The following is a 25,851-nucleotide window of genomic DNA, read 5'->3' as shown; positions in this document are numbered from 1 at the left end:
GATCAAGATCACGGACTCGTTATGCTCAACTACATAGAGCATTTATCGTTTTGTTCGAAAATGCGTGCATACAATTCTCAAATTCGTTCGTTTACATAAATTCTGCTACATAAGAATTAGATCAAATCGTCGGATTTGATCAGAATCAAGACTATTTTATGCTTAATTTTTACTTGTTTAAAAATGTAAATATTTATAGACGCACAAACCCGGATATGGTGATGAGTATGTAGAAATAGAAATAAATAACCTCGTGCACGCCTAGATTAAGGCGATCATAACAATTATTCACTAATTATCGTGATTATCAAAGTGTTGATCATGAATTATTATACTTGTGACGATGATGATGACGATATTATTATTAGTTTCTCCTCTTATAAATCTCAAACCAGAGCGTACAAAATCTCACTTGATCTCCTTTTTACTCTGGTGTCGTACGGATTTTCAATTTCTATAATAATTTATTCACCTACATACATACATAATTTATACATATCCATCCATAACCGTCTCTATCATTGTGTTTTGCATGTTAGTGAGCTGTACTCAAGAATCAGTGGCCGCGGAAGGGTGGGGACAGAGGTACAATGTCCCCACGGTTATTCGATGTCCGCATCATCTGCCCATCTTATATAAACCCCTCCCTCCCCTATCCTACAATGTTAATGTCCCCACGGCTTCCGCGGCCACTGATAATAAACCATAAAGAAATACATTTCCTTTGTTAACACTGAACCGAATTATCCCACCTCCTCGTTGAGATTCCCATTATCAAGCTCATCATTCTATTATTTATAATGAAAAAAATACATGTGCGAATTTAAGAAAGTAACAAACGTGATAATTTAATCACATCTCCGAGAATTTTACAACGTGTGGCGGAATAATTTACGAAACCTACGGGAGGTCTGCTTGGTCGGATGATTGAGAATTTCAAAACATCAAATTAAAATTATTGGAATGACCGCTAGCCATTGTCCATTCGCAATAACCGATTTGTTGGTGGGACCACGACACGATATGCCTATTTTTATAGAGATACGTAACTAAAATAAATATGCCGCGTATAGCAGACAGGTCAAGACGTTGATGGATGACCACAATCCAACCAACAGCTTATCCAACCAACCAACCACCTTAGGCATAAATCTCCGAATTCGGTCAGACCTTGGAAAATGAGAACGCATATCATATCATACCAAAAGATTCGATTTAGTGGGGTGGACGGACATGGCATAAATCAGATTTATTTGAAGAGTGACTATTATTAATATTTAGTTTAGTATGCAATAGAGCGGTGTGAAATGCAAATTATTATTATATAAAAAACAGCCTACGTATAATAGCGTTGTTTTAGTGAAAGAAAGACGAGAGAGAAAGACGTCACATGGGCAATTTGAGAATATGAGACGATTCCTGCAATGAATGAAATGAGCAAAGTGAGACACAGCGATTCTAACGTGCAGCCCAGCCTAATAAATAAATTGCTGCTGGTCAGTTTGAATAATTTAGCAGTAATGATAATTAATTTTTAAACCTCCGACAATGTCATGATCAAGCAAGCGCCTAGAAGGAGAAGGATGTTGGATTGGCTTGTCTAAAAATGGACTTGTGCATATATAAGTTTGATTGTTAATTGCTTCTTCACTCACATTTGCTTTGCATTGTTGGTTTGTTGTGGTCACTTCTTTTGTTGCCCACACGAAGTGGATGCATGGAAGGAAATTACATTTCCTAATCGACCGTATACACACATATGTACATATACATACTTACTAAATACGTTCATACATAAGTAAGGCAATGAAGATGACGATGATTGAGATAAAAATAAACTTAATTGTTCGTATGGCTCATTCAATTTCGTATTATTATTACTTTCTGTCCGGTTTGACCGGATGACCGAAATTTTATTTAGGTACGTGAAGAAATGGTAGCTTTATTTTATTTGGTGGCGCATGTCATGAGTATTTACGGCTGCAAATACGGGGGGATAATTAGAAATAAGTGGGTGATTGGCTTGTTGCAGTAAATGGACATAAAATTCTTCGCTATCGGCCAAATCGAAAATATAATCATGAGATGAGATGAAACCGATTGAGGCTTTGGGGCGAATTTGTAGTTGTTAATCTTTGTACGTAGGGTGCTGCTGGTTTTACCGATAACCTTAAGTAGAAAGTAATAATGAATAAGAGGGGTGCAAAAATTATTAAGCAAATTGGATTGAAATTGCTTTTGAGGTACTTGTCAATTAATTAGTCACGCAATTTTCGTAAATAGATACTTATTTTCGGTGTTATTCCGACCTAAATTTATGCTATGATGATGAAAGTGGCTTAAAAAATTAATAAAAAATAACTAATCAATTAATTAAAGTTAATAAATTATTAAATATTGTTGATTTATCTCAAATTTTGAGATTCTCACCTTCAAAGTCTGACAAGAGAATGGTGCTGGCATAGGAAAGCCATCGGCGCGATCCCAATGTTATTTATTTACTTGCAATAAATCGCAATAATAACGTAAACTTCGTTTTGTAAATTTCGTTGTATATTTTAATTAACTATATTAAATCATGACTATATCATAATAATTATTAGTCAGCCTAATAATTATTAAATTAACAACTGGTCACAATGTTAAACTGCTTAGATCTCGTTCGAATAGGACTTCTGCGTGCAGAAACGTTTCAAACTGCGGAGATAACTCGTAGAACACTTAACTTTTCTCTCAGCTCTGTCGCCGTGGTTGAACCCGTCTACACGGGAGCCGTCTTTTCCGTCGACATTGACGCCACGGGTCGATAGTGAGCAATTCAAGTTATTAATAAATAAAAACATTCAATAATAATTTTATTAACAATTTGTATAATTATCTAGCCTCCTTGCTGGAGCTGGAGATGGGTCATGGTATATTCACGACACTTTTAACCTCACTGGAGAAATTGACCATCAGAAGAAATGTGTGAGCCAGGCACCTCGTCGCGTAGGTCATACATCGTCCATCAACACGGTTGAATGGTATCCAGCCGATAATGGGCTGTTTGTCACAAGTTCGTCGGACGGAAATCTTTGTTTGTGGGATGCGAATAATGCGGCAAAGCCAGTTGATAAATATGATCTGGACGAAGTGATAAGTAGACATCAGATTAATCCTTGTTCCGGAACAATGATTGCAGGTGGGCTCATACTTAATGCAAAATGATCGTAATTGAGGATTTGATAGTGATTGAGTACATCTCTTCTTTTAAATTGTAGCTTGTTCGGACGGCGATGTAAATTTGATCGACATTCGGACTGGAACTGCGATTCAAAAACTTCCAGAAACATTAACCCGGAGTAAAGAAGTTTGCTGGAATCCGGCTAATCAGTATGAACTCATGGTAGGAAGTGAAGAGGGGAGTTTAATAGAATGGGATATTAGAAGTACGCTCACCTACCGGGGTTACGGACTTTTAGAAGTTAAGGTTGCAAGAAGAGGGGTTCGAACACGCGATTTTAAAGAACAAGGTGGGAATCGATACTAATTAATTAGCGTTGAGGATTTGAATTTACTAAGATCATACCTATTATTATTGCCTCTTGTAGTTGGACTCCTTCAAAAAGCACATGACGGTCCAATATCTTCAATTCGCTATAGAAAAGATGGCATGGAGTTTTATTCATTTGGTGATGATGGTTGCATCCGCAGATGGTTATCAGAAACATCCCCACTGTCAGAACCTTTAGTTTGTACGCTAAAATATGGCCGGAAATCTAAAGGACATGGGAATTTCCAAATCGGAATCTCTGCGGATACCGACCCCCCATTAATCTTTGCTCCAAAAGGGACTTCAATTTCAGTCTGTGACATGAAAACATGCAAAGTTCAGAAGGAACTTGTCGGTCATTTTAAAAATGTGAATTGCTTCGTATACGACGACAAATACCAGCAGGGTTATAGTGGAGGAAATGACAGTGCGGTCATGGTTTGGAGTGGTAATTTTGTGTCAGAGCAAACATACCAACAGGAAAAGTTGAATAGTGCAATTTCCTCTGGTCGACATGGGCGACAACGAAGGAGGCCCGCGGCCACAACTTCTGCAAATCAGCAACTAATTAATTTAATAGATGAAGATGATTTTGATGAGTATGAACCTGCAAGTTCAGCCTCAGATAATGAAGATCCAAGTTTATACTAACAAATTTAACAATTAATTATATACATATTTTTTAACCAAGGCCAAAGTTTAGGATAGTTGGAATTCCGAATTTATTTTAATTTCTATTGCACTGACATGAAATAAAAAAATATACTGAAGTACAGGTTGTGATTTTCTAACAAAATTCCAAATTGAGAATTTATTTTACAAAGCTTATAAAGTCCAATTAGTTATACTTGTTAACAAATCCAACAACTAACTGTTTCCAAAAAATAGTGTAATCTATTTAACCCCCAAAAATCTCATAGAAAGTGGTCCCATTGTATCCCACATCTTGCGATTTGGCATCCTGGAAGTGAACATACATCTTGCCAGGGTCCACGCCCAATCCCTTCGAAACAGCTTCGAAAACAACCTTGGCGTGCTTAATGTTCTCCTTCTGGCCAAGTTGACCGATGGACATGAGCGTGACCTGAGCGCTTGGTTCGTCACCTCCTCCCCAAGATACGAAAGGGAGAACAAATAATCTTACATTAATCATGGTGAAATACTCACATTTACCCGAGTCACCCGCGGTGGAAATTGCAACATATAAAAATAATAATAGTATGTAATCCTCTTTTTTTACTATATGTCATACAGCAGCAGCAACAACAACTTAATTTTGTGTGCTACAGTTTTTGCTTTAGTTTTCTTTATATAACAATGGAGGGGGACGAGTCATTTTCGGACGACGACGATTTCGTCCTAACGCAGAGGACGACGCCGAAGGTGGTTGAGAAAAAGGCGAAATTAGTGAAAGCCGGTCCATCTACGCCTGCTGCTAAATCTAAACCGTTAGTTTTTAGGTTCCTCCTCCTCCTCCCCCCACTACTTGTTGCTTAATATTTACTCAATATTTTTATTTTTTGTCTTTAGTTACACCGGAAAGACGGCTACCAAACTCTCCCCTGATTCTACCAAACATTTGGCCGTGGAGACTACGAGAGCCGACAACTGTGCAGAAGGGGAATTAAATCCCCGTGGTACGAAGGATAAGGAGAGAAGAAAGTCAGTCACCCCTGCAAGTATTGCTCGTGATGACCAAACTTTTCAATCCGTCCCGTGGTCATACATTCTTGATGAGGAGGAGATGGAAGTGGATGAAGAGATGAGACCCAGGGATGGGAGAGGGATTATTTATAGAGATAAGGATTTGGCTGAAGAGTTCCAAGTGAAATACATGACTTTGTCGGATACGAAACTTGGCACAACGGTCAAAGGTAACATAATAATTACCACTTGCATGATAATTATATCAGCGCACACTATTTAATAGGATTATCATGCTATGTAGGTGAAGGGGTGGATAAAATCAGGAAGACGATTATGCGGTTAGTTGGGCTAGCTCTGAATGAAACCACTTCGCCTGACCTCTATGTTTTTGAAGCGTCCCCACAAGTTGTTTTGACCCAGGAGGATGAGGGATTGACCGCTGGACAGAGGGAGGCTCTCTTTCAGGAGATCTTCCGCAGAGGAGGTCGTGTTGACGTTGAAGACAAACCGGGATGGTTTTTAATTATTTATAAGGCCCCCACCACCGGGTTAATTCATTTATGTTTGGAGTCAGCTCACAAAACTAGAGGAGTACTGCTCTATTCAGCTTCAAGGCTTTGTACAAAACCAAGTAAGCATAGTTAAGGTGGATATGTGTTCTATCTGTGATACGTATTTAAATAAGGTGTCCTTCTCATTAATCAGAGTGTTACCAATACAACCAAACTCTCTCAAGTGATGTCCTCCCCAAGTGTATCAAACATCAGTCAAGTCTCATCTATACCGTGATGAAAGTAACTGATTACAATCGGAGGGACGTGTTGGTGTTTATTCACATGAAGTTCGCAAGCTCTGTAACATCGAATGCATCCGATGAGAAGAAAGATGAAGAGACTGAATTGAGTCTTAATCAATTAAGTGGCAGTTACAGGGGATGGACAAAGTATTGTGCCACGGAGGATCTAAAAACTCGACCAATCGCCAAATCTATTTCTAGACAGCATTTTAACAACGAAGGCGAGGCTCTACGGATGCTGTCATTTGAATCAGTCAGTGAAATTGTCTCGAAACTAATATCTTGAGTAATGAATTGTGATTTCATCATTATTATTATGCATTTCTAGACCATTGGCATGTTTATGAAACTCGCCTCCGGATCTAAACCCATCATCAAATCCCCTTGTGTTACGGAATGGAGAATGAGATCGATGCGCGACTCAAGGAGTTGGGGATGGAGCTCAAAGTTCGGCGCCACTTAACACTGACGGAGAGGAATAAGGTCAAGTACCCATTTCCGGGAGAGTATCTTCTTGGAACAGCAGCAGCAGAACAACAAAAACCGGAGAAAGGGAAGACCTTTTTGTACACCATCATGAGTAGAGACATGTGGTACTTTGGCTGGAGCAACACCCCCGATTTCAAGAGTCGCTTAGACTTAACAGGGGGGACAGATGGTGCTAGGCAGTACAAACGCATCACAGAGAAGAGGCAGAAAGATAGAGCGTTAGAGATAGATGGACTTAAACAGAGAGATGGAGAGTTAGGTAGAGTAGAGGAGTTTAGTATCTACCCACCCCCACTTAAGGCTCCTACTTTGACCCCCTACCTTGTCGCCAAATGTGAGGATGATGATAAGAAGACCATCAAGACCAAAACAATCGAAGCTAAGATGATAATAGCTGGATATGTTGCTTATTTGTTGGGATTGCGTAATCCTATTCGTCCTAATTCTGATGTAGGCTATTCTACCAATAAGTGTGTTTTTATTAGTTTAATTGATCATAATTCGTGGGGCGAGATTTGTGAATTTGTCAAGTTATTCTGGGGGTTTGAACCAATGTTGGGGAAATATGTGACAAATTGAATTATGTTGAGATTTTTTGTGTACGTAACATGAAGATGAAATAGACTGCAACAAGTCTGGGACAATTGTCACGCAGACGTACTACATATATGCACAAATAATTCAGAAATATGCTTAATGTTATATTAATTACAAATTATTACACTCGTACTTACATTGAGAGGCTTTCCCAACGTAGTGGCAACCACTTGGCATAAAGTCTTGACCAGATCGGCAGGGATCTTTTCTCGGGGAACATTGGTTTCAATTTTCAAGTGTGGCATTTTGTTTTCAAGAAAAATTAATAATTTCTTTAAAAGTGAAGTATGTAAAGCGACCTTGAAGAATGGCAAGCAAGAATAAAATCCCTCCCGCAAAACCTGTTTCATTTGACCTCCTTCAATGTCATTCATATTCCATGAGCAAGATTGACAAGAGATGAACACCACATTTACGGTTTTATGCAATTATTATTAGGTAAACATCTTATCATCACGTAATTAAATAAGGGCAATTAATTAATTTCATTTCATAGGACCTTCCACTTTCCATGTATACGAATAGTGAATAGATATACGATTTTACGGAATTTTGTCTCACTTTTCACTCCAGGAAATATTCTGACAACACAGAAAAACCGGTTTCATTATTTTGCTCATCAAGGACGTGTCGAATTCAATCAAATGTCTGCAATTCTTCTGCGAAAGATAGTTGGCAGAAATATATGCAGAAGTTTTGCAAGTTATTCGCCCTGTACTCATACTCCTGTTTTCAGATCACCCGTTGTTAGTGAAAGCAAGGGATTTGGAGGCAGTATACTTGTAACCTTATCAAAGAGGGTAACAAAGATGCATTGATTTTATAGGATAAATTAAAATTAAAGATAAGATTACTAAATGGGACTTATATATCTTTAATCGCATTTATTTACAGAGTCTTTTGTCAACAATGATTACTTAGTGGAAGTTAAGTATTGTTTGTTTATTATTTAAATTAGGGTATGGCGTCCGAGGTGGAGAAAGCACAAGCCGCAGTGGGAGGCGAATACAAGGAGGAAACTATATTTTCCAAAATTGTGGATAAGAAGATTCCGGCTGACATAATTTTCGAAGATGACAAAGTGCTTGCGTTCAACGATGTCAACCCACAGGCACCGACCCACTTTTTGGTCATCCCAAAGAAACGAATTGCCATGTTGAGTTCGGCACAAGAACAGGATTCTGAGGTGAGATTAATTTTTGTGATGTAAATACAATGCAAATGGGACAAAGTTATCAAAAAATGCAAATGGTTTGCAGCTTTTGGGACATATGATGTTTGTGGCGAAGCAAACTGCCGAAAAGTTGGGGCTTAGTAAAGGATATCGTGTCGGTAAGTCTCTAACGCCATGAGTGGGTGTACACAATAAATGTTTCATTGAGACTTTGTATATTTAGTGATCAACAACGGGCAGGACGGGTATCTATTATAAATCAAAGTTTAATATTCCAATTATTGGGTACATTTGTAATTCTTTAAATGCATATGCATATATTTAGGTGTCAATCTGTCTATCATCTCCATATTCACGTTCTTGGAGGCCGGTACGTAACTTGAGCTTATTTTTTAACATCAGCATAAACCACGATTGCCACAGTAAAAGTTAACTATTTGCATAAATTAAATATTATAGTCAACTAGGATGGCCTCCTGGATAAGAAAATACAGAAAGATACAAGGAATTGGAAATCGCACAAGAAACTACAATGAGCAATTTAATTTATAGTAGTAGTACATTGCCGTAAATTGAATACAATTTAATTAATAAAATTTTCAATCTGGATTTTTGGAAACTTGTGCACATTCACGTTCTGCCTTATATTATTATGTACCAACGAGACACTTTGGGGTCCGAATTTTGACTGTGTTATCAAAGGCACAAGTAGCAATTTCATTTCTGTAGTGTAAGTTCCAATCCACGCCATAAACGAATTCAGTGTGATCCGCGATTATTTCAAGATTTTCGTCCGAAATGTGGTAATCAAATATCCTAAAAAAAACAAATATAACAATAATATAATAACCCTTAAAAAAGTACGAGAACTTTTCTCAATCACCTTAAACTCATGTCGTAACTGACAGAAGCAAACACGGTTGGATGGTATGGAGAAAATTTCACGCGTCTCACGGCATGTCCATGATCCATTATGGTGAACAGTGGTTGCGAATAATTTCTTAAATCCCATCCTTTCACAATGCAATCCGATCCGGCCGTCGCCAACACATTATCAGCATATTTCGCCCAGTCGATGGCAAGGAGTTCAGAGTCAGAAACGGGGAGAAAAATTTGTGCTTTTGCATTGTTTGCTTGCATGTCCCATACTTGGAGTACACCTTCTTGAGAAACGCAGGCGAAAGTGTATTGCGTATGGGGAGACCACGCTGCTTGGTAGACTATCACTTCAGAGGCTACCATTTTCAACAGAGGCCAAGGACCAGTCATATCGTACTGCAGATGTACATTTAAATCCATGTTATCTTGTTTTATGGGTCATATTAAAAAATAAATAGTCATATTCTTCTTACACAACAAACTTGACCATCCCAACATGCGGCTAACAAAATATTTCCAAATTTCGAAGGTGACCATTCCACCGAAGACATTTCTACTTTGTGTCCTTTGAACTCATGGACCGGAACCTTAACTTACTCAAATCGGACAAGTTAGCATCTTCGAATACGTGCATAATGATATTGCCAACCTTTGGAAATTTCGAAGACAAATTCCAAACTTGTACAAATCCATCCCCTGCCGCTGTTGTCAATACATTCGGATCCGACTCACACCAACAAATATCCAGTAAATTGTCTCTGTAATCTGCTACGAGCTGCTGCTTCCATTCTCCACTATTCATGTCTCTGTCGAGAATATAGACACGACCAGGACCTGCATCATAATAATAACATGTAATCGATATTATTGAAGCACCACTACTCATCTATGTATTATGTAAATAATTGACTCAATTTAATTTACTCAACTTACCTGTGAGACCATAATCTCCTCCTGTCGAGCATGCGAGACGATTTCCATCAAATGGTGAAAACTTCAGACTTTGTCCATGATCTTCACCAGTTTTAAAGTTCGAAACAACCCCCAGCCAAGGGCTCGGTCCTACGACAGGGGCTGGAGCAACGGTTGGGATGCCGTCCGGAAGTGGGACAGAAAAGGTAGGAGCAGCAGCAGCCATGATAAGGCTCGCAAAATTTCACCTACATAGAAAGTGCATATTGAATATACAAATTTTCAGATGACGGAGAAAGTTCAATAATTTTTTGCAAAACAATAATTATTTTGGCCGACGTCATTTCACGTATAATTCACTGGCATTGCAAATATGCATGCTTCATGATGCTAAAACAAGCCAACCTACGTAATACAAGAAACGATTAGTAATTCGTTTCTTTATGCAAAACATCGCCTCACTAGATTGTGGATGAAACCTTTCAAAACCATTGATTCTCTACTCGAGAAACTCGAGAAACCACACTAGTTGACAATTCCAGTTCCTGTCAGTTGTTTGACGGAAATTGATCAAAGTGAAACACGTAGTCAAATCATCCGTCCCCAAAAACTCGACTTGCAACGACTAAATATGCTTTCACCAGCCAGCCAGCCATCAATCCAGTCTACATTTCTTTCCCCAGTGAATGCAAAATAGAATAAAACTACAATCAAAGACGCAGAAAAGTTGAGAATTTTCTCGTCTATCATGGAAATTGAGACGGACGTTGCAGAAATTATAAATAATAGGACTTTCTCCAGCGTGAAAGTCTCATTACTGGATATTTTTAAGCCAATTCTTTCACAACTTTCTAAAATCAAGCTACTTTTACTCCCACTTGTGACCCTTGTGGTGACACTTTTATATCTCGAGCTCATTGTGGCAGTATTCGGGGTCGGAGTCTTGTCTGCACCAGAATACACGGAAACTTTTACATCCGCGTCGTCGTCACCTTTACAGCAACCTCCTCCACCATATTATCAGAATCAATATCATTACTCGTATTATAATGCGTAAGTTATAAATCTAGAGGTTAATAAAATTAGGAATAATCCTTCTTCCACATACGCGTATGTACATAGACCTCCAACGCCCGAACCCAGATCTGGAGGAGGAAGTCTCTCACTTCACGACATTTTGCCAGAGGATCACAAAAGTTACGATAAGAATCGGCCACCAAAAAAATCTAACAATGAGCCCACAATAGTTTTCTTTCACGTGACCGTTTTAAGCATTGATTCCATAAATGAAGAAAGCATGGTAAAGGGTCTAAAAACACTGACATTGCGATTTTAGACGATTTTTTCTCATTTAATAATTTTGTAGACGTATGTCGCCGACATATTTTTGGCCCAATCGTGGAGAGACCAACGCCTTCGTTTGGGCACAGAGAAAATGGATGACCACTATAGAATCCTTGATGTCAAATGGCTTAATGTAACGGATATTTAATTAAACACTTTAAAATTACAATTACGTTATCCTAATTTGAAGCTTTTATCCATCAGGCAATTTGGCGACCTGACTGCTTCTTCAAAAACGCAAAGTCTGTCACTTTTCATGAAATGTCCGTCCCAAATCATTACTTGTGGCTATATAATGACAAAACTCTTCTTTACATGTCAAAGTAATTGCCAAAATGGAGTATCTCTGATTAAAAAAAACTATCATAAACTACAATGCTAAACATGTTCCTAGACTGACGCTGGTGTTATCGTGTGCCATGAAATTTGAAACCTTCCCCCATGACACGCAAGTTTGTTCGATGATGATTGAAAGTTGTAAGTTGATTAGCAAAAATTTTCGATTGCCAACCAAGAAATAATGTCAAATAATATTATTTGCAGTGTCACATACAACTGAAGATCTCATATTTCGATGGAATGCGACAGATCCTTTAGTGGTCAACGATGCGATTGAGCTTCCGCAATTGGATATTTCAAGAAACGGTACGGAGGATTGTACTTTAGAGTATTCTACAGGTATGGTTTTAAATATTATTTATTCCTAATTAATTAATGACTAAATAATTAATCCGTTAAGAAAATAATTACAGGGAATTTTACTTGTCTTGCTGTCGTTTTCGAGTTGAAGAGGCGTCTCGGATACCATTTATTTCACACCTACATCCCTTCCGCTTTGATTGTGGTCATGTCTTGGATTTCTTTTTGGATTAAACCCGAAGCGATTCCTGCTCGCGTCACCCTCGGAGTTACCTCACTCTTAACTCTCGGTTTGCATTAATTGAGTGATTTTGTAAATTGTTTTGTACAACTAAACTAAATAATTTATTTCAAAATCTGTTTAGCTACCCAGAACACACAGTCCCAATCGTCTTTACCACCCGTTTCTTATGGTAAAATACTAATTAGCCCGAGTCAGGGCTTATGGAACCGTCATGTCCGTCCGTCCGTCCGTCCGTCTGTCCGGCACGATAGAGCCAAAACGGCTGAACCGATTGACTTGAAATTTTTACCATATGCATATTGGACAAAGTTAGGAAACGAGTTCGAAGATGGGCGAAATCGGTCAAGTGGTTGACCGGTGGGGGTCATCGGAGTGGGTGGGGTATTATGCACCAAATTTCAAAATTGTCGTAGAAGGCTGAAATTTGGTACAGAGGTTGCTAATGGCTCCTAATATATAAAAATGACTTTAAGTTGGAAAAATTTTCATCTTGAGGGACCCTATGGGATGACCCATACTGATTTTTCAAAATCGTCATAACAAGCTGAAATTTGGTAGAGAGGTTGCTAATGGGTCTTAATAGAAGAATATGACGTGGAATTGGTAAAATTCTTATCAGGAGCGACCCTATGGGGTGACCCATACCGATTTTTAGAAATTACTTTAAAAACATTAAATCCGGCAAGGTCATACCTAATGGCTTCTCATGAAAGGATATGAAGTTAAAAGTGAGCGAATTTTAACCAGAGTGACCCTGGAGGGTAACCCATACCATTTTTTAAGTTTAATTTTTTCCATCTGAAATTTGGTACGAAGGCTAAAGACCACTTCTTGATAGCAAATATAGCTGTGGAAGTTCAAAGTGGTAATATTATGTCGGTCAATTCGGAGAAAAATTTAGAAACAGCTAGGACTCACGGAGTCAGGGACTCTGTCCCTGACTCGGGCTATATGGAGTCTGCACTGTAGGTTTTTTTGTATAATAACCATAAACTATAATAATTTAATGTTTGGTATTTTATAGTGAAAGCAATCGGTACGTTACATACTTCTTTTTTAATTATGCTTTCCTGACATTGTACTCAATTTATGTTATCATAACTCAAAATTATCCAAAAATAGACGTCTGGATGTCGTCGTGTACAGTTTTCGTTTTCATGTCTTTAATGGAATTTGCAATGGTGAACCATTTTTTGGGACCTGGGCACCCCATTGACAAAGGATACGATGATATTGTGGATTTTCAGAGCATTATAGACTCGCAGTCACGGGTTAGTTATTACGTACAAGAGAAAAATTGTGTATGGAATTGAATTCAAATTAATTAGAGCTTATTGTGATTTTGAAACTTAGCCCTTGAAGACTTCTCCCTGTCAATATTGCAAAATTCATGGAAGGATGTCTACAACTACAGCAAATTACACCAAATTCTGCAGCAATCGACAAATTGCACTAGCGATAGGTTGGTCCCTTTGGTACAAAATTTCTAGGAATTAACCTCATGTTGATGTATTACAATTTCAGATAAAATTTCAAGATATTTCTTCCCCTTCTCGTTCCTTGCATTAAATTGTGTATATTGGGCAACCTTCCTCACGTGAAATGAGAAGATTTATTAAAATTTGAGATGATGAATAGTGATTTAGTTCTAGTGTGCCAATAAGATAGCATATAGTTATTAAAGGTCAATAGAATCTGCGAAAAGTATGTATACATTTATTGTAGCTAAATGGACAAATAATAAACTGAACCTTAAATTTAACACCTCAAGGAATTGCTCCAAATTGGAAGAGACCGATAATTTACACTTCTTTTGAGTGTCAAGCATATACATTACTGATATCTGCAACTTGGCGAATATTGTGTTGGAACTGTGAGAATAATTTGCTCAAATTGAATCCCGTCTTGTCCCCACTTCCATCATTCGGATTTATTGCTTGGAAAAATGGTCCGAGAGAAATAGAGTCCACTAATTCGGTATCTGCATATGTGACCAATAACAAGCCAGGTTTTCGAATTTGCTCACATTTCGTCAGAACTTGGGAGAATAATTGTAAAATTTTAGATCATAAGAATGTTAATGATTATGCATATCTGTAATGACAAATATTAAAGACGTACTTCCAGCACTGGGTCCAGAAACAATATTTGGTGGTCGAAGCTTCTCTGCTTTCACAACATGTCCAAAACTCTTATCCGGAAATGAAGATGATGTCAGATAAAACAATTTTCCAGTGCAACAATCTTCATTTCGATAGTATGCAGAGATATCAGAGTGGAAAATTACTACTTCGGAAGCCGATCTTATTAATGGTAACAGCTACGATTGAGAAAACCACAACATAACTATCAAAATTGAAATTTTCCATATAATTTAGTTGATTTAAGTATTTTAATTTGCCAAACCTTTTGCACAAGGTCATTCGCTAAGAAGCGTGGAACCCCATAAAAGTCAATCAATGCAAAAATTACGGACCCTCCTTTTTCCGCAAATAATCGTGCCGTGGGTTTTCTACGTGGACGCAAGGAACATAAATCCACCGTTCCTTCATTTCCGGTCGTAAATATTTGTCCCAACGGTGAGAACTTTTCCTTCTGAAGTAAGAATCCTTCGCCAAACCCTAATCAAATAATGCCGGATATTAGGACAAAATCTCCATAATAATGAAATGAAACAGCTAACTAATATTACCTAAAGCCACCTTTCCTTCAAAGGCGCAAAATACGTACGGTTGATGAGAGACCCCTTGCACAAATTGTTGACCTTCTTCTGTCCATTCTACTGATAGCCTACATTGCAGACAGTAATTAGTTCCCAATTTATTAAGAAACCTATATTTTAAAGAAATCTAAGCCTATAAATCGCACCCAAACAAAGTTTCTGATAAATTTTCCTCCTCGTCATCTGCGAAAGCTCGAGACGACTCGAAATGTAATTCGCCAAAACCAAACATCTTTATTTCCAAATCTAGTCAACAAAGGGAGAACTTGTTATTAATATTATTCGACTATCGGGTGAGAAACAATAAAACCAGTCCAGCCAAACTACGATGCATTGTTAATTGCCGAAATACCACGATACATGACATGATGAATTAATGCAAATTGCAAATTGCAAAGTCATCTTGTCGGTACACCAACTGCGACTTGCTATTTGCACTTTCAAAGCAAACAACTAGAAAATGAAACCCTTACCTTATCGCTCTCAAACTATGTGTTCCACTCTGCCTTCCAAAAATTCGACTCGTTCACGACTTTTGAAATTTCCAGGAAATTCCAAAATAATCCAGTTTTGCAAAAAACTTTGCACTTTGAGCTGTCTTTCTCATTTGTCCTCCTCCATCATGCAAACCTCCGTTTTGCATGATGTACTACTTACCGCCTAACGCCTAGCTTCCTACCGCCTAGCGCCTACCAGGTACTTCCTACCGCCTACTTCCTAACGCCTAAAATATCTAGCGCCTACTTCCTAACGCCTAAAATATCTAGCGCCTACTTCCTAACGCCTAAAATATCTAGCGCCTACTTCCTAACGCCTAAAATATCTAGCGCCTACTTCCTAACGCCTAAAATATCTAGCGCCTACTTCCTAACGCCTAAACACCTACCGCCTACTTCCTAACGCCTAAAATATCTAGCGCCTACTTCCTAACGCCTAAAATATCTAGCGCCTACTTCCTAACGCCTAAAATATCTAGCGCCTACTTCCTAACGCCTAAACACCTACCGCCTACTTCCTAACGCCTAAAATGTTTACCGCCTAAATTTTTTTTTACATTTTTCGACGTTTCACACTATTCTATTAGTGGGGTACTTTGAGATTTTTGTAAATTTAATATCATGGAAATCATAATTTCTTCTTATAACAGTGGGGCACTATGAGATTATTGCGGTAAAGTGTCATCGATTGTCACAATTATGCCCCACATTGGGGTATTGTTCGTTTTTAAGCGAGCGAAGCGAGCAGGTTAGGTTAGTTATACTAGGTACGGGGAAAGCGTGAAATATTCAGCAAGGAGATCTACCTAGAAGTCCTAGCTAGGAGAGAAAGTAGGACACAGTGTTAGACTTTGTCTCACTTTCCCCCAGGCTGGAAAATTTTTGAGGAAAAATGAGATTTCTACTATCTCTAACTAGGACTACTAGCTAGCTCCCCTAGCTAGGACTTCTAGGTAGATCTCCTTGCTGAATATTTCACGCTTTCCGCGTACCTAGTATAACTAACCTAACCTGCTCGCTTCGCTCGCTTAAAAACGAACAATACCCCAATGTGGGGCATAATTGTGACAATCGATGACACTTTACCGCAATAATCTCATAGTGCCCCACTGTTATAAGAAGAAATTATGATTTCCATGATATTAAATTTACAAAAATCTCAAAGTACCCCACTAATAGAATAGTGTGAAACGTCGAAAAATGTAAAAAAAAATTTAGGCGGTAAACATTTTAGGCGTTAGGAAGTAGGCGGTAGGTGTTTAGGCGTTAGGAAGTAGGCGGTAAGCGTTTAGGCGGTATGAAGTACCTGGTAGGCGCTAGGCGGTAGGAAGCTAGGCGTTAGGCGGTAGGTAGTACATCATCCGTTTTGCTGCCGTCTCTCGAAACCCCGTTTATGCAACAAGTTTTAATAATCGCCAGAAAAACGGCAAAAACAATAAACAAAGAAGCTTGATTGATTTGAAAATAAATTGCTAATTATCTTTTTTTCGCTCAATCATATCATCCACTTCTGATAAGCCATACTGCTGATAAGGTTCGCATACCTTAGCATTCCTTAATCCGCAACTTCCTAGCGAAATCCTTGTGCTAAAAACCAACCACAGTTGCGCAACTTTTGTTCCTGGAGAAATATATGGTTCACTCCAAGACAAGAGATTTTCTGCTTGTTCTCTTGGTCTTGGTCTAGTTTGTGGGTAGAAAGGGAACGGAAACGGCTTCCGCAACCAGCCAGTTTCGTAATAAAAGAACAAACGAAATTTAAAATCTAAATTTCACGATCAATTCGTAGAAATTTGTGCAAGGAAACTCCAAACTCGAAGAATCAAGGTGTGTTGTAGGTGTACATAATTTATTTATGCGATAAAATATTTATGTCATTACTTAACATATCTATACCGTTTTACAGATCTCACATCATTGCATTTGCGGATTTGGTTTTTGGTTACGGATAAGATAGACTGATTTACTATAAAATAAACCGCCATCAAATCGGAAAATTAAGCCAGACATTAAGAGCAAAATGCCTTTAGCAAACCAATTAGGAGTCCCTTGGGGGGATACTAAACGACCCCCAGATGATGAAATGGGAATGGAAATGGAAATATTGGTAGACGAACAAGTAGACCCCTCGCCTCACTCGAGCCAGAGTCAGAGAAATAACGCGAACAACAACGGGTCAAAAGGGGTCAGCCCTACAGAAACACCGACGGACGACTTGAATGGTGAAGGACCAATGAGTGGAGTGGAGGCAGAAATCGAGGTCAATGACGTCACTTGTGAAGGCCATGAAAAAGCGGATCCTTCACAGTTTGAACTTTTAAAAGTTCTTGGGCAAGGTTCCTTTGGGAAGGTGTTTCTTGTGAGGAAAGTCGTCGGCAGTGATGCTGGGACAATGTATGCTATGAAAGTGTTGAGGAAGGCGACATTAAAAGTTCGTGATCGAGTTAGGTAAGTAATTAATAATAATTGCAAATAAATTACACACAACATAATAAATGTACATGCCCTAAAATTAATTTAAATTATGTTTACAGGACCAAGATGGAACGAAATATTCTGACCGAAGTACAACATCCCTTTATAGTTAAGTTACACTATGCATTTCAAAGCGAAGCGAAGCTCTATCTCATTCTCGACTTTCTTCGGGGAGGTGACCTGTTTAATCGACTCGCGAAAGAGATAATGTTCACGGAGGAGGATGTCAAATTCTATTTGGCAGAATTGGCTCTTGCCCTTGATCACCTACACTCTATTGGGATCATTTACCGAGACCTCAAGCCGGAAAATATCCTCTTAGATTCAGAAGGACATATTTCGTTGACCGATTTTGGACTTAGCAAACAACCATTGGAGGACGAGAACGCGTATTCATTCTGTGGTACGGTGGAGTACATGGCGCCCTGCGTGGTGAACAGGAAGGGACATACTTATTCTGCAGACTGGTGGAGTTTTGGAGTCCTGATGGTAAAAATTTTTATTCGAATTACAGAATTTTAGTACTTGATAAACCTATAATTTATAATTAATCGTCGTACATGGTGAACGTTGGATGGTTTTGTTTTTTGCTTGGCAGCGAGTACTACACTACGTGAAACTATTTTATTCTTGCATCTAATGAATTTACACGACTATATGTACAGCACGAAATCTAATCTAAAAGTTAGTAGTTGGGAAGACGTGAGTTAGTAGCGAATCAGCGAATCATTCCTATTCCTAGCCTGGAAATGTAAGAGAAAGAAAGAAGAAAGTGAGTGCGAGCAAAGTGTGACTTTGCTGCATTCCTAAGCCCCATTATTCACTGCCATAAAAAGTCTAGTTAATGTGTAGGTGTTCGTGTTATTTAAGCGAGATCAATCACTGTACGTGTGGACCCCTGTGATCCGCATTAATATTGCACGTGAGAGACCGCTTCCTGACACGTACAAGCGGAAATTAGATCATTATTTATATTTTCTTGGGTCACGACTGTCATGTTATGGCATACGAGGTTGGATTGCATATTGCTTTCACTTTCTAATTTTGTATTGTGTTGTTTTTTCACTTTAGTACGAAATGCTGACTGGTTGTCTCCCATTCCAAGGTAAAATTACGTTTATATTAGAATGGGTAAGGAAAGAAATGCATGAATGAACGAATGCTTTCTTGTCATCACACAACAGGAACAGACCGCAAAGAAACAATGGTACAAATTCTTAAGGCAAAGTTGGGAATGCCACAATTCTTGTCCCCTGAAGCACAATCCTTACTTCGTGCCCTCTTCAAAAGGAATCCGACCAACAGACTTGGAGCCGGTTAGAACAAAAATCCTTGAGCTTAATTTTGTAGTATGCAGACTGTACATAAATGATTCAAAGAAGAGGAAAAAGAAATGATTGAAACGAAACCCACTTTTTCTCACTTTCCTCTGTCTCTCTCTTTGTTTTACAGGAGGCGTACAAGAAATTAAGTCGCACTGCTTCTTTGAGGGAATTGACTGGGAAAAGTTATACTTGAAAGAAGTAGTCCCACCATTCAAGCCTGGAATTTCTAGAGCAGATGATGCTTTCTATTTCGACACTGAATTTACGTCTAGGACACCTAAAGGTATTTAAACTATAAAGTGCAAGAGAGTGACACAGAGATGTATGTATGTATGCGATCGATCGGAGAGCAGGAACCGAATAATTTTATTTGTACTTAATTTACCAAACATAAAAGGGTTGATTAAACGGGTCAAATTAAATTTGATAGATTCACCAGGAGTGCCCGCCAGTGCAAACGCCCACGAATTATTCAGAGGTTTCAGTTTCATCGCTTCGTGCCTGCTAGACGACAATATGAATTCTTCGCCTGTTCACAATTCTATTTCAAACTCGGTCATCGTGGGTGGTGGTGCAAGTATTGTTTCAGACAACAAACCCAAACCGGATATATTCAGATCCGTAAGAAATAAATTGCAATTTTTGTAATTTTACGGTTGCATGGTTTTGTCGATCTTTGTATATATTTGTTGCGAGAAAAACTACTTTTGTTTTGTAATCCTGGAATGAAATATTCTGGTTTCTGATATCCCATGCATGTCTGAATATTCATTCACTCCAGTCGGTTGCAGTGGGTGGATGGATATGTCTATTTTTGACATATGGAACAAAGGGAATATTTTATACCAAACTGAAAGAGAAAGATGAAAGCAGCACATCCAAGCTTTCCTTGTAGACCGGATGTTGTAAAGATACATTTTTTCAGTCTTTCTGGCATTATTAAACTTTGAACTATTGCTGCCTCGGCAGGTTTTCCACCTCGAACGAACAAAGATGACAATCTTCTGCATTCACGAGTAACACGAATCTCCTAGCTAGAAAATGAATGATTATAGTTCATGATTCTTTTATTTCTATGTATTTCTTTCGTATAATGAAAAAATTTTGTTTTTCCGTTCATAACTCATTGACCATAAATTTATACAGTATGTTATATATTAGATTCAGGGATTGTTTAATTTTTATGTATTTTGTTGCAGGCTATACGAACGAGCAATATACTAGACGAATATGAAATGAAAGACGAAATTGCCAAAGGTGCTTATGCAACGTGCCGTCGTTGTGTTCACAAAATCTCCAGGGTTGAGCAAGCAGTAAAGGTTTGTCTACATTTTTAGATTAACTTGATTATGGAATTGGCAGATTTTTCCTTTCTAGCATTTGCACATGCTTGCAAATTTTATCTACTACGTATATTAAAACTACAAAGGACAGCTTGTCTAATGAATGGTAGCTTGATTAACAAGTCCTACGGCATCATTAATTATAAAGTAGCGATGGCTGCTTTTAACGAACCTTCTGTCTGTCCGTCCTTCCGTAGACGAGATAACTCCCGAAGCGAACAAAGCAAACATTTTCAGTTCCATTTTAAGGTATTGACATAAGATTTAAAAAATAAGCTCGAGTTGGATCGTGCAGGTCAACGGTCACAAGCAACCGCAGTTTGAATAGAAATCTCCATCATGTTTGATCTCTCCGTAATAATGAAGGGGTCAAATGTCAAATTTTGAATTTAAATGTTATTTAAAAATTTTATAATTTGAATTGGGTTTCGATATATTAGTTGAACGTTCGTAGAATAGCAGTATCGCAAGTTTCTTTTATCTGTCTCTAGAGTTTATTTTATTAATTGTCTGTCTGATATTGTGTTTATTCTTCTTCTCTTTTGTTTCACAGATTATTACAAAGGGGACGCACGAGTGGCATGATGAAGTCGATATCCTCCTTCGTCACAGTCAGCATCTGCATATTGTCACTTTATACAATGTGAGCAATAATACAATCAGGTATAATTGTGTTGGATCCTAAATTAACGATTCTCTTTCATCATTTTCAGGTATATGAAGATTCAAATAACGTATATCTAATCACTGAATTATTGCGAGGGGGTGAACTGCTCGACAAAATACTAACACAGAAAAGACTATCAGAACGCGAGGCTGCAGATATAATGGCTGTGTTGGTGGATACTGTGGCATATCTTCATAGACATGGCGTAATTAATTCAAATTTTCACAATTGTTACCAAATTAGACTTCTCTATTATTAGTACCAAGTGCATACTATGTATATTTGTGCTACAGGTTGTTCACAGGGACCTGCAACCAGCAAATATAGTGTATGCAGATGTTGCCCAAACTCCGGAAGGAATACGTGTCTGTGATTTTGGTTTTGCGAAGCAGTTGCGAGCAGAAAATGGTAACCATTAAATTGCAAAGTTGAACAAATTTACTTGTTTCCCTTTTCAGTATTCATTCCCTTCTTTCTATTTTCACTTTAAGGTCTTTTGATGACTCCGTGTTACACTGCGAATTTTGTGGCTCCTGAAGTACTCCGGAAACAAGGATATGATGCTGCGTGTGATATTTGGTCCCTCGGTGTCATCCTTTACACCATGTTGTCAGGGTATGTATGGCATAAATTATGCGTATACAATTTCTTACTGTGAGCATGTACTACATATGTGAATACAAAATCATGTTTCAGGAAGACGCCGTTTGCAACAGGTGCAAATGATCCCCCAGCCATGATACTTTCCCGGATCGGGACTGGAGAAATAGATGTCACCTCGGGAAACTGGACAAACGTTTCGGAGTCTGCGAAAAGTATTGTCCGCAAAATGTTAGATGTTGATCCAGCCAAACGTCCATTTGCAAAAGATATTGCTCACTGCCTCTGGCTAAAGAATAGAAATTTGTTGCCGTCACAAGCTCTGGCCATTGAATATCCTTCATCCCTTAAGGTATTTGAGCTAAAATATGGTTTGTAAAATGTGAAGCATCTGACGTTTATTTGTACATTTGACATCTCTCAAAAGCATGATTGGTTTGATAGCATTTTGATGATCCTAAGATGTATTAATAACCCCTCATTATAAGGATTTCCATACATTTGATGCGTTCTCAATACGGTAGAAAATTCTACGAAAGGCATCTCCTCGACATTGACGACATTCGAAGGTAGATAGGATTTCATGGAATGTAAAGATGACGATGATGCTTCTGTGAGTATATTAGCACTCACGCAAGAGAAGAATGTTCCTGAGAGTGTAGGAAGGAAGGAAGGAAGGTGTGAGATGAGAGGAGAGCCCATTGATGCTGCATGTTCTTTAGACTTCGGCAATGCGGAGATATTGACCTGGAAAATGGGGATTGCGTGGGTGGTTTAGTTTAGTTTGGTTACACTTCACTTCCTCTCCTCAGCAGTTCAGCAAGCAGGCCCTGCAAGATTGGATGGACGGTGGGAGAAAGTTGGGTAAATGGAGAAGACGACGACTCGTAAAGTCAACTCTCTCCTGTCCTCTGCTCCTCATCCCTCACCTGACTTGTAAACTAACAGGCATACACACACACACCAGAGAAAGAGATGTAACGGGAAATCCTCCTCGAGGTACTTCTGTTCCTCTTATAACGCTATCCCAAAATTGGACAAGATTCCACGATTTTGTTCAATTTCATGCAGCAGTTTTCTTCCACTCGACGGATAAATAAATGTCATATTACCGATGACAGTATATTACACCACCACTCCTCCTCTTATCTCACCAATAGCGGGGGTTCACAGGGAGAAGAAAGGTTTTGTTCATTCCTTTCACTTGAACTAAGCTCAACCAGTGTTATGTTATTCCTCTTGCTCTTTGGCTTGGCTTCTCTTTGGCACTGTTACATACTGGTTGGTTGCTGGAACTGGAGAGCATATTCCCATTCCCTCCGAAATTAGGATTCAGAGTGAGGTTTGTCATTTTGCGGAATGAGCTTCTATTTTTATCAGATGGGCCATCACTCCATTCCGAATGTGACGACACTTTTCCTTTCTTCCGCTTTTGGTACTAGAAACAGCAAGGGCTCAAACTTTCTTTCAAGGAGAGAATAATGTTCCAACCCTTCTGCACGATTTGGAATTTCTTATCTCCCATTTCTTGTCATTCTAATTGATTTAGACGATCTCCTCGGCTACTTTTCTGCTTTAAGAGGCTCATGGTTTTGTTTAGGCGATATATTAGCAAATGACTTGCTACATACGTATATACTTCTTGCAATTAGTCGTGTTAGGGATTTGGTATGCTTACAACTTTAATGTTAAGAGGGTCGTATATGTATATTATCCATTTTATTATTAGACTGTATGTAATACAGTCTACCCATTGATTGCATAATCGACTCTTATTGAGTGCTCTGTTACATGAAAATTCGTACAAAGAAAGCGTTTAAAAGTATCACACTTCTCATGTTTCTTTCCATACAAGTTATATAACGCCACCTCCTATTTTTGGAGAAAGGTATCTCAAACAAAAAGTAAAAAAAGACGATTGTGTGATTTGTATTTTCAGAGTGCCATTCAAGCCACGTACTCGGCTCTGTCACAAAGTCCAAAGGCCCCACCGTTGGGCCCTATCGTTCAATCCGAGTTGGCTCGTAGACGTCAGCGCTCAAGACCTCATTCCTCCTCAGAGATGTAACACTTGTCAATTCAGTGGTCAAAACCAGCCAACGCAACGCTATATTTTCACGAGTGCAGCAACAAACGCTACCACCACCACCACGTACATCGAATACTTCATTCGTTTTCACTAACTCACTCCTACAATGGATTGGAACTAGGAAATTTAGAAATACACAGATATAAATTTGAGTGGGGAGAAGGATTTAACCAATGTATGATTGGTGGTCCACCATGTAAACCTGTCTGCGTCATTTCTGTTCTTCTCCTCATGTCCATGGAGAATAATAATATATTACAATTAATAGTTCTATCCCACGCTATGTCTGTAACGTTTCCAAATTCTCTGGCCACTTTTAAACTCAATTTCTCATCTTTCACACTCTGTCTGTTTCACCACTGTCCGATAAATTTAAGACGAAAGTGAAGACTTTTTTGTAATAGAAGTATTGTATTAATAGTCCTGTTCCTGTTTGCCATTGTTTTATAAGTTTTCCCTTTACGGACAATCTACTTTTGGACAACCATTTTTTTAATTCCTAGTAGTATTTACTTATTATAGACTTGTGCATTGTACCTTGAACAACCATTTTTGTAATAATAATTCAACCTTCATCATTACTACATTGTACCATTTTATCCTTGCAAAACAATTATTTCCAAAAGTAAATATTTGTGTACAGATATTTTTAATAATAACATTCTCAACTTTTTAGTCTGACAGAAGTTAGTTTCAGTCTCTCTGGAAAGGGATGAAAACGCCATGCGATGTGATGATGCGAAAAAAGTTATGTACTTATTTTTAGATTCAATCATTTATTTTAGCGAAACTTTAGTTAAGGACATGTTAAAATGACAAATGAAGAAAGAAGAAGAGGAGAAACAACCAGTGATATTTTTGTGGCACAATAACGTACTTATTCATAGATCATACAACTTCTTTTAATAATTGTTCTAATACTATGCGAATATAACACCTGCTGTTTTTCTCTCTCTCTCACAATGTCAATGTGATGGCCTAAGTCAACAATAAGCTTATTATTGTGTATCTTTTACCTTGTAAAATGTTTTGCCAATTTATCTGAGCTGATTTAATATGTATTTTATCTGACGGTAACTCTACTGTGATTAATGATTTCACATACGTACATACGTATTTATGATGTATTTATTTTAAATTTAAGAATTTACTTATGAGTACCACGGTCTAAATATGATCCTTCCAAAAAAATAGGTTTTACTAAAACTAATATTTATTATTAAATTGTCTGCTGATTATTAATAATATTTAACAGTTATTCCGATTGCATTTGTGTATCACTTACACTAAACTTTTTAAATGAATAAATAAAGAAATGGCAAGTTTAAATATTGTCAAATATAAATTTACATATTTGCACAATCAACAATTGGATTCTGATATCTGTAAATATAGTATATTATTCCGATTCACGGATGACTAATCCAAATAACAGAACCTTATCAGATGAACAGGCCCCGCGTAATTAAACCATAATTCTCTACTTGATTGGCCATTACCGTGTAAGAATTGCATATGTATTTTCATCATCCTCTCATCCCACGCGGATATCAAATCCAAATCCTAAAATAACCTAATCAAACCTGCACAAATCTTGAGATAAGCCCGATCCTCATGCCAATTTTCTAATTGTATATATTTGACCTTAACTAGTTGGGGTGACGAATTACTAAACTACGTACATACATATATATTATCTATTATCAGCTAATACAATTTCTACTCCAATGAACAAAACAACAATTTAAATACATTCATATCATTATGTAATCATACGTAATAACGCAATCCGATACATATTTTGTCCCCTGATTGGACAACCTACTATATATTATTTAACTTAACAATATTAAATAACAATACCAACCACCGGCATAGGA

General features: G+C 38.0%; 7 protein-coding genes across 10 annotated transcripts; 5 read left to right on the top strand and 2 right to left on the bottom strand.

Moving 5' to 3' along the window:
* The first annotated feature begins 2,494 nt into the window (after window positions 1-2,494).
* Window positions 2,495-4,307, top strand: LOC110853842 (DNA excision repair protein ERCC-8). The gene is made up of 4 exons (XM_022102185.2): window positions 2,495-2,809; window positions 2,883-3,181; window positions 3,261-3,512; window positions 3,591-4,307. Exons 1-4 carry the CDS (start codon window positions 2,640-2,642, stop codon window positions 4,181-4,183), a joined length of 1,314 nt encoding a protein of 437 aa, XP_021957877.1. The 5' UTR covers window positions 2,495-2,639; the 3' UTR covers window positions 4,184-4,307.
* An 8-nt stretch (window positions 4,308-4,315) lies between these two features.
* LOC118436633 (macrophage migration inhibitory factor homolog) lies at window positions 4,316-7,323 on the bottom strand. The gene is made up of 2 exons (XM_035855096.1): window positions 7,199-7,323; window positions 4,316-4,643 (listed from the first exon to the last, which is right to left on the bottom strand). The coding sequence occupies exons 1-2, from the start codon at window positions 7,304-7,306 to the stop codon at window positions 4,431-4,433; spliced, it is 321 nt and encodes a 106-aa protein (XP_035710989.1). The 5' UTR covers window positions 7,307-7,323; the 3' UTR covers window positions 4,316-4,430.
* On the top strand, window positions 4,682-7,090 carry LOC110853844. Its single transcript, XM_035855095.1, has 5 exons — window positions 4,682-4,980; window positions 5,063-5,406; window positions 5,481-5,810; window positions 5,885-6,228; window positions 6,304-7,090. The coding sequence occupies exons 1-5, from the start codon at window positions 4,850-4,852 to the stop codon at window positions 6,436-6,438; spliced, it is 1,284 nt and encodes a 427-aa protein (XP_035710988.1). The 5' UTR covers window positions 4,682-4,849; the 3' UTR covers window positions 6,439-7,090.
* A 37-nt stretch (window positions 7,324-7,360) lies between the features above and the next one.
* On the top strand, window positions 7,361-8,854 carry LOC110853845 (histidine triad nucleotide-binding protein 1). Of its 3 annotated transcripts, none has more exons than XM_022102191.2 (7): window positions 7,361-7,499; window positions 7,798-7,861; window positions 8,020-8,247; window positions 8,321-8,393; window positions 8,459-8,480; window positions 8,561-8,605; window positions 8,695-8,854. In XM_022102191.2, exons 3-7 carry the CDS (start codon window positions 8,023-8,025, stop codon window positions 8,717-8,719), a joined length of 390 nt encoding a protein of 129 aa, XP_021957883.1. In that variant the 5' UTR covers window positions 7,361-7,499; window positions 7,798-7,861; window positions 8,020-8,022; the 3' UTR covers window positions 8,720-8,854. The 3 variants fall into 3 exon arrangements, with proteins under 3 accessions (XP_021957883.1, XP_021957882.1, XP_021957881.1); XM_022102190.2 differs by having other exon boundaries at window positions 7,363-7,499; window positions 7,558-7,861; XM_022102189.2 differs by having other exon boundaries at window positions 7,386-7,499; window positions 7,635-7,861.
* LOC110853843 (peroxisomal targeting signal 2 receptor) lies at window positions 8,482-15,636 on the bottom strand. Its single transcript, XM_022102186.2, has 6 exons — window positions 15,449-15,636; window positions 10,048-10,274; window positions 9,764-9,948; window positions 9,588-9,701; window positions 9,119-9,510; window positions 8,482-9,051 (listed from the first exon to the last, which is right to left on the bottom strand). The coding sequence occupies exons 2-6, from the start codon at window positions 10,250-10,252 to the stop codon at window positions 8,886-8,888; spliced, it is 1,062 nt and encodes a 353-aa protein (XP_021957878.1). The 5' UTR covers window positions 10,253-10,274; window positions 15,449-15,636; the 3' UTR covers window positions 8,482-8,885.
* LOC110854146 (glycine receptor subunit alpha-4) lies at window positions 10,300-14,019 on the top strand. Its single transcript, XM_022102548.2, has 12 exons — window positions 10,300-11,079; window positions 11,149-11,326; window positions 11,393-11,503; window positions 11,575-11,693; window positions 11,765-11,847; window positions 11,914-12,048; window positions 12,123-12,299; window positions 12,375-12,422; window positions 13,278-13,289; window positions 13,376-13,524; window positions 13,607-13,715; window positions 13,778-14,019. Exons 1-12 carry the CDS (start codon window positions 10,775-10,777, stop codon window positions 13,852-13,854), a joined length of 1,503 nt encoding a protein of 500 aa, XP_021958240.1. The 5' UTR covers window positions 10,300-10,774; the 3' UTR covers window positions 13,855-14,019.
* A 1,220-nt stretch (window positions 15,637-16,856) lies between the features above and the next one.
* On the top strand, window positions 16,857-25,320 carry LOC110853840 (ribosomal protein S6 kinase 2 beta). Of its 2 annotated transcripts, none has more exons than XM_022102183.2 (14): window positions 16,857-17,299; window positions 17,379-17,920; window positions 18,007-18,436; window positions 19,019-19,052; window positions 19,132-19,263; window positions 19,400-19,555; window positions 19,703-19,893; window positions 20,472-20,591; window positions 21,169-21,258; window positions 21,329-21,487; window positions 21,576-21,690; window positions 21,774-21,897; window positions 21,979-22,234; window positions 23,822-25,320. In XM_022102183.2, the coding sequence occupies exons 2-14, from the start codon at window positions 17,493-17,495 to the stop codon at window positions 23,948-23,950; spliced, it is 2,364 nt and encodes a 787-aa protein (XP_021957875.1). In that variant the 5' UTR covers window positions 16,857-17,299; window positions 17,379-17,492; the 3' UTR covers window positions 23,951-25,320. The 2 variants fall into 2 exon arrangements, with proteins under 2 accessions (XP_021957875.1, XP_021957876.1); XM_022102184.2 differs by having other exon boundaries at window positions 16,857-17,306.
* Window positions 25,321-25,851: the final 531 nt, after the last annotated feature.

The sequence above is a fragment of the Folsomia candida genome, unplaced genomic scaffold, assembly GCF_002217175.1.
Source record: "Folsomia candida strain VU population unplaced genomic scaffold, ASM221717v1 Fcan01_Sc009, whole genome shotgun sequence".
In the NCBI taxonomy this organism is placed as follows: Eukaryota; Metazoa; Arthropoda; class Collembola; order Entomobryomorpha; family Isotomidae; genus Folsomia; species Folsomia candida.
This window is presented reverse-complemented; position numbering and strand designations above follow the sequence as displayed.

Bases quoted from the DNA above. Each gene is read 5' to 3' on its own strand.
- LOC110853842 (XM_022102185.2), top strand. From the start codon at position 2,640: ATGTTAAACTGCTTAGATCTCGTTCGAATAGGACTTCTGCGTGCAGAA. The intron at 3,182-3,260 runs GTGGGCTCATAC...TTTAAATTGTAG, and splicing joins TTCCGGAACAATGATTGCAG to CTTGTTCGGACGGCGATGTA. The intron at 3,513-3,590 runs GTGGGAATCGAT...TGCCTCTTGTAG, and splicing joins ACGCGATTTTAAAGAACAAG to TTGGACTCCTTCAAAAAGCA.
- LOC110853844 (XM_035855095.1), top strand. From the start codon at position 4,850: ATGGAGGGGGACGAGTCATTTTCGGACGACGACGATTTCGTCCTAACG. The intron at 5,811-5,884 runs GTAAGCATAGTT...CTCATTAATCAG, and splicing joins AAGGCTTTGTACAAAACCAA to AGTGTTACCAATACAACCAA. The intron at 6,229-6,303 runs GTCAGTGAAATT...ATGCATTTCTAG, and splicing joins GGATGCTGTCATTTGAATCA to ACCATTGGCATGTTTATGAA.
- LOC118436633 (XM_035855096.1), bottom strand. From the start codon at position 7,306: ATGCCACACTTGAAAATTGAAACCAATGTTCCCCGAGAAAAGATCCCT. The intron at 4,644-7,198 runs GTAAGTACGAGT...TTCGTATCTTGG, and splicing joins CGTTGGGAAAGCCTCTCAAT to GGAGGAGGTGACGAACCAAG.
- LOC110853845 (XM_022102189.2), top strand. The intron at 8,394-8,458 runs GTAAGTCTCTAA...TTGTATATTTAG, and splicing joins TAGTAAAGGATATCGTGTCG to TGATCAACAACGGGCAGGAC. The intron at 8,606-8,694 runs GTACGTAACTTG...TAAATATTATAG, and splicing joins ATTCACGTTCTTGGAGGCCG to TCAACTAGGATGGCCTCCTG.
- LOC110853843 (XM_022102186.2), bottom strand. From the start codon at position 10,252: ATGGCTGCTGCTGCTCCTACCTTTTCTGTCCCACTTCCGGACGGCATC. The intron at 9,511-9,587 runs GTAAGAAGAATA...GTACATCTGCAG, and splicing joins GGGATGGTCAAGTTTGTTGT to TACGATATGACTGGTCCTTG. The intron at 9,052-9,118 runs GTGATTGAGAAA...TGTTTTTTTTAG, and splicing joins AGTTACGACATGAGTTTAAG to GATATTTGATTACCACATTT.
- LOC110854146 (XM_022102548.2), top strand. From the start codon at position 10,775: ATGGAAATTGAGACGGACGTTGCAGAAATTATAAATAATAGGACTTTC. The intron at 11,694-11,764 runs GTAATTGCCAAA...ACATGTTCCTAG, and splicing joins ACTCTTCTTTACATGTCAAA to ACTGACGCTGGTGTTATCGT. The intron at 12,300-12,374 runs GTTTGCATTAAT...AAATCTGTTTAG, and splicing joins TACCTCACTCTTAACTCTCG to CTACCCAGAACACACAGTCC.
- LOC110853840 (XM_022102183.2), top strand. From the start codon at position 17,493: ATGCCTTTAGCAAACCAATTAGGAGTCCCTTGGGGGGATACTAAACGA. The intron at 21,488-21,575 runs GTAATTAATTCA...TTTGTGCTACAG, and splicing joins CATATCTTCATAGACATGGC to GTTGTTCACAGGGACCTGCA. The intron at 22,235-23,821 runs GTATTTGAGCTA...TTGTATTTTCAG, and splicing joins AATATCCTTCATCCCTTAAG to AGTGCCATTCAAGCCACGTA.